Source organism: Filicampus tigris, chromosome 10 (assembly GCF_054856515.1).
Source record: "Filicampus tigris isolate MCC_2025a chromosome 10, RoL_Ftig_1.0, whole genome shotgun sequence".
NCBI classification, from domain to species: Eukaryota; Metazoa; Chordata; class Actinopteri; order Syngnathiformes; family Syngnathidae; genus Filicampus; species Filicampus tigris.
The window spans coordinates 7,972,501-7,978,921 of record NC_141226.1 but is presented as its reverse complement, the minus strand read 5'-3'; the positions used below and the strand labels follow the sequence as shown (position 1 = coordinate 7,978,921).

The 6,421-nt window shown below is 43.9% G+C and overlaps 1 protein-coding gene across 1 annotated transcript in view; it reads right to left on the bottom strand.

Moving 5' to 3' along the window:
• Positions 1 to 1,123: 1,123 nt before the first annotated feature.
• LOC147140628 (leukocyte cell-derived chemotaxin 1-like) overlaps positions 1,124 to 6,421 on the bottom strand; it is a 7,587-nt gene continuing 2,289 nt past the window's right edge. The window contains exons 4-7 of the mRNA XM_086043389.1: positions 5,736 to 5,849; positions 4,078 to 4,228; positions 2,499 to 2,605; positions 1,124 to 1,837 (exon numbers count right to left, since the gene is read on the bottom strand). Of these exons, the coding sequence (XP_085899515.1) occupies positions 1,616 to 1,837; positions 2,499 to 2,605; positions 4,078 to 4,228; positions 5,736 to 5,849 (594 nt within the window). The 3' untranslated portion in view covers positions 1,124 to 1,615. The remainder of the gene's footprint in view (positions 1,838 to 2,498; positions 2,606 to 4,077; positions 4,229 to 5,735; positions 5,850 to 6,421) is intronic.

Below are 6,421 nucleotides of genomic sequence, written 5' to 3'. Positions count from 1 at the left end.
GCGATTGGCTGGCAACCAGTTCAGGGTGTCCCCCGCCTACTGCCCAAAGACAGCTGGGATAGGCTCCAGCACGCCCCGCGACCCTTGTGAGGAGAAGCGGTACAGATAATGGATGGATGGATATATATATATATATATATATATATATATATATATATATATATATTTTTTTTTTTTTTTTTTTTTTAGAAACATCCGCACTCACAATCACACCTAGGGGCAATTTAGAGAGTCCAATCAACTTACCATGCATGTTTTTGGAATGTGGGAGGAAACCGGAGTGCCCGGAGAAAACCCACGCAGGCACGGGGAGAACATGCAAACTCCACACAGGGAGGCCGGAGCCGGGATCGAACCCACGACCTCTGAACTGTGAAGCGGACTAGCTAACCAGTCGATCACCGTGCCGCCCTGCATAGAACATATTCTTGATTAAAAATATTATGGGGTCGACTTCCTCTAAAAATAAATATTGTGGCGATGTGTCGCCAGCATTGATTGTAAACGCCGGCGCCGATCGATGTTAGCTGGATCGCGGGGCATACGCATCGATACATCAATTAAATGAACCATTACACCCCTAACTCTGAAGCTGCGACCAGGAGTGTGCGTCCTTTGCCACTAGAGCATTAATATGGACCAGCCTCCAAACCGTCTCATCAAGCCTCTCATATTCATATGCCACAGGTTAAATCCTTCACACATTCTTTCATCTCATCAAACACTAATTTGTGGCTCAAGTTGGAAGTCTGAGACTTCTTAGCCACCGCACACAAAACACATTCATCCGGCATACTTGACACATACACAAACCCACCGCCCTCATCCTTACCTCCCGACCCAGGCCTGAGGCGTCAGTGTGACATCAAAAAGAGCTAAGCGCTTTGCATCGTGGGTAGGATCTGGTAGCATGACGGCTACAGACGCTTTAGTCTCATTACAGAGTTCTAGGAAGATGCAACTCTCACATTAAAGGACTCTGGGAAAACTTCTGTGTGTCCCTTCAGAGAAGCTCTCACTGATCTTAGAAAGAGCGGTCCCTCCCGACCAACGTGCGTGATGAAATAACAATAAGTCAATTCTTAATAACCACCAAAAATGTTTATTATGTGATATTGCACTTTGTAATTGGCTCCCGATACAACTAAAAATACATTTGGATGAAGGGTCCTTAACGAGTGGAACTTTCTACTTGTCCGGAGGGAACTTAGAAGGGGACTGACGAGAAATTAAACAAAGGATGCCGACTGCTGAGAGTAGAATGTTGCACCCTTTACATGTATTTACATTCAACAGGAAGGGAATAAGGCCCGGATTACAATCATAAATATATGCTTATCATTACTAGCTAAATAAGTGACATTGTAATATATTAGTTAGACTCCATCCTTGTAGACAAGCACTACAAAATGTTTCAACTTGCAAGTGAATATTTATATCATTTATATCATGTCTACTTGCACCCAAATACCTGCCCAGACCAAATGCTACCTACAAAATATGAAAACCCAGAAGACACACATCTCCCTTTTTTTTTGTTTTGTTGGTCATCTCCCGCCTCTTTCCCAAAGCAAGCCCAATCCCTCCCAGCGGCCAAGTTCCGGGTGGGCGCCGTTTACACAATACCCAGAATACGTGCCACCCACCAGTTGCAAGGCATGATCACCCGACAGGCCACTCGGCAGCCTCTGTAATGGTACGGCCACGGGTGGTAGCCCCCCAGTGGCTCGCAGATCCTCTGGCAGTGGGTGTAACTGCGACGGCACTCTCTGCAGCAAACGCCCTCGTGGTCCAACCTGGGGTCAATGCTCATGGTATCCTCCCCCTCAAGGTTGTTCTGAGAGGAGGCAGAGGACCGACATCAGTGCGTGGTTCACGGGTTGCTGTGCATACAAACCGCATGGATGGATCGCTATTTATATTCCCAGCAAAAATACAAACGAAACAGCACATTTTTGTGATTAACGTCCTCGATTATAGACTCTCACCCACTCACTATCTCTCATGTTGTGAAATATTTCCTTTTTTTAGCACGCAGGGTTCAAACCGCTTTCTGTTTACCCCCCGGTTGCAAAGGAAGGAGGGGGCGGTTTACTCTAGCGGGTAAGAAAGAGGATTAAGACGAGAGTGAAGGAGCCGCGCGTTGAAGGGACAAAGATGGGTGTATGGAGCAAGGAAGGGCAGGGGTGACCATGTGTATGTATGCGGTCTGTGTGAGCTCAGCAGGGCAAACAGGCCAGGGGAGGGGAGCGTCTGTGGAATTATTCATAGCGCCTCGCCGCTGAAAGGAAAGTTGTCCTAAAGAGCCCCTCGCAGAAGGAAACAAACGGACACGCTCAGATTTGCAGTGACAATCCGCCGCCCTCCGCCGTGACCTCGGCATCTGCTGCTGTGAGAAACCCCTCCCACAAAGCCTCCCCAGGTAAACCGCGGATCCGAGCGGACAGCTGTGGCGAGGCGAGTGGGGAAGAATTTGCACCTTCGTGAGTGTGACTCACCTGATAGGGGTTCTCCGGGTTGAACTCTGCCTCCACGTCCACTTCTTCCTCATCCATGGGCGCCTGACGGCGGCGGCGGGGGGCAGCCCTCGTCTTCCTTTGTCCGCCTGCGCGACATCACAAACTTTCAGGAGCACAATGGCGCTGCTGCAGAACGGCATGCGATCGCAAACTTTTGGCAGTGTTTTGAAATCATGTGACGAACAAACTTGTCTTTTTCAAAACTTTTAACCCCCTCCAAGGCTAAAAACCCTATACTTTTATGAAACTACATTAGAAACTGCCATGCCATTTATAACTACAGTAAATACATATATCTGTATATATATGTACATATATATATATAGAGAGAGAGAGAGAGAGAAATATATATATGTATACATATATGTATAACACATTTTAATCGAGTTAATCACATCTTAAAAAATAATTGATCGTAATTCATATTAAAATTAAAATTTTTACACGTTGCATATCAATCAACATGTCAAAAGCTGCAGCCATACCATAGTGAATCCAATCGTAATCCCATTGAATTAAACCCATTCGAATCATGACAATTTAAAATTGGTACATCCTTGAAGCATAGTGTACCCCATGTATTGAGAATCGTATCAAATTATCTTTTGTAGAGAGATGGACACTCCGAATATAGAGTATATGTACACTGAAAAAAAGGAATTAATTTTCACATGATTAAAATGTGGTGAAGTGACAATTTTCCTCTCTTTTTCTCAGATTAATCAAATACTTTAACACACTTTAATCCTGTGCAATTGATGTACATGTTCCAATTAAGTGAATCCAAAATATTTTAAGTGTATATAATGTATATACGTACATACATATATATACATATACATGCATATACTGTGTATAACCTTCCCCGTTGAATTGAAATTGAATGAATGTATGAATTCATTTGTTTCTGTTCCACTGTTACATGTTTTCAATAAAGTAAAAAAAACGTCACTAACTGCGCCCGTCAGCGACTGTCCGTTTTTTTGGGGGGGGGGGAATCGACTGACAGACCAACGGACTTCTGATGGACTAACTGACGGACTTAATTGACGGACTGACGAAAGACGGACGTACGTCTTGGCCGCTAACGGATGACGAATGACGGCCCAGCAAAATTGAGTAAAATGCCCATCCCTGCATACAAGGTTTGCAAAAGTCTCCTTCCACATTAAACAAAATGTCACACAAACAGTATTTATAATTAAATAACGATGAATACACGGGTTAAATGTACATTCTGGTATCCAGTGAAAGAGCATTTAAATGAGATTCCTGTCACTCTATATTGCTGGCATAAACAGATGAACGTATATTATTTGTAGTAAATATATAATTTTTGGACCATATAAGTGAAATTGGATCATTGGCACTAATATGCCAGTGGTTGGCACCTTACTACTACTGCTGAGCTATCTTAATAGACAAAACGAAGCAAATTCCTGTAGGCGTCATGGCTTAGATGTCCCAATTTGTTTGTCTGCATAGCTTAGCATGAGATCATCGCATTCATCCATGTTTTAATGCTAATCTTTAATGTATGAGCTGTGTGACTGCTTACTGGTAGAATAGGTGGGACGGAGCCAGAAGATGGGCAGATCTCCGCACAAATCCTTAATCTTGTCACTGAGGAAAGTGGAGTCTGCGAGAGGCGCACCAGCCGCCACCCATACGAGGTCATCCTCAAACTTGGCCGGCATCACCTCGTCCTCCTTTGAGAACCGAGAGAAGAAATGAGCCTTCGCCCGCGCGCGCACGCGCGACCCCAACCGGCTGCTGAAAACTTGAAGCCTCATGTGATTTATCATGTTAGCCTTTTCTGTCCGCTCCCGAACGGCAACAAATCAAGCAAAGGACCCCCGGGGCTCCAGCCTGCCGATCCTATTTGCACTACATTTAGCTGAATGCATGATGTCACAACTCATCAACATCTGCAGGGAGGGAAACAAATTGAATGGATTGATAAACTAATGAGGTTTGTAGACTGCACGCATTCATACTGTATTTACATCCTGAAGGTGGGAGTGGTTCTGAGAGGCAATTGTTGCTGGGGATCGAACCTCGCAGACCTACTTCTGTCTTTTATTTTGTCCAGCACAAATGACTTGCTGGAGGGAAAAAAAATCAAAGGTGGGGGTGCTTCTCCACTGCACAGCTAATAAGAGTTTATTTGACCCATTCTCGCTGGCTGGGCTTTGTGTGTGTGTTGTGTGTGTGTGTGTGTGTAACCCATATGCACTATGCCATCACTCTAAATTATTGTAAATGACAAGCCTGCAGCAACCATTAGAACATCTCCCCGTTTACGCACACACATGGAACAAAACGATCATTTCAAAGGCAAAGAGAGACGGTAACACAATCAAGCACAAAAGCACAAATGTGAAATAAATGATCGTTTATGACGCAGAGAAAGGCAATAAGAACAGCCTTGCGTGGTAATGACTTTGTGTGTGGATGAGCGTTTGTGTGCGCGTGTTTATGATGGCAATTCTGGTGATGTGGATTTATGTGGATGCGAAGCTTATGGGGAATTAAATGATTTTAATTATCAGACAGCTTCAGTTGAACAATCACAGTGATGCGCGTGTGTGTTTCTGTGTGTGTGTGGGCATATTGAATGTAGACCTTTCTTTCTTTGTTAACCGCTAAATCCGCTACACTTTGATCTGGTGGTAAACATTGCGGACTGAAGATGGAAACCAAAGGGAATCTCCCTGGTCTTCAGCCAATTTCTTAACATAAAAAATGTTAAGAACTTCATCCACTTCATCAGCAAATGTATCTAAAAGCAGCCTGTAGATGTGGGGCTGCAATTCGGTATCAAATTCAAAGACTTTCATTAGTGATACATTTGATTCTATCCAATATAATAAATACATTGATTAACCTTTCTTTGAGTCATGCTTGATTTAACTAATAAGTGTTCGTAGTTGACACAACGGGGCACAATTATTAATGTTGACCCAAATGTTGTGTTTGATGTTTTAAGTTTTCCTGTCTGTGATTCACTTGCATTTTGAATTCTTTTTCTAAATCTCCCCGGGCCTTAGTTGGAATTAAATTTCACTGTGGCGCACTCGCATGCAAATAAGTTGCAGAAATAACCTGCAGTCATATAGCAGGATGATTTGTTTCTCCGCATTGTTCTCCACCAGACACGCAGACAAAACAAGGGCAAAATGTTCTCAGAAGGATACGCAAGAAGACCCAACCTACCAGGTCAAAGGTCATTGTGTCCTTATCAAGGCCCTCCACATCAGGCAGGCGGGCCTTCACCTGGGTTTTGATGAAGCACTTCTCGCCCCCTGCAAACCGGATCCCTGTGATTCCCTGGAGAGAAAAAAAAAAAAGCAGAGATGGGCACTTCACCCTATTTTGCCGGTCTGTCCTCTGTCCTCCGTCCACGACCTGGGCACCCTTCCGTCATCGTCCCTCCGTCCGATTTCATACACATAATCGTCCTCCGACCCCGTCCGTCCTCGTAAGGGATTCCGCCTTACATTTCGTCAGTCCCCCCCCCCCAAAAAAAATTAAAGAAAATTACGCCATGGGAGGGAGGCTAATGGCAGCGATTTCATAATTCATAAACAATATTTAAAGGTCATTATCTGGCTAATTTCCTATTCACATCCAATTAGCGGCTGGGAGCATCGTGAGTGGATTGAATTGTTTACAACTGTGTAAGTGTCACCCAAGGTAGCATTTAGCAAATAATTATTGCATAATAAATTTTTACGCTCCGGAGATGTCACACAAGGAAATACTTCGCATGCAAAGGGATAAGGTATGCACTACACGCTAACAGTTAGTTAACAAAACAAAATTGCTATCCACCTTTTTCCGCATCAGCGAAATTGGCGTCCTGTGGCATAATCCATGGCATTATATGTATTGAACCACTA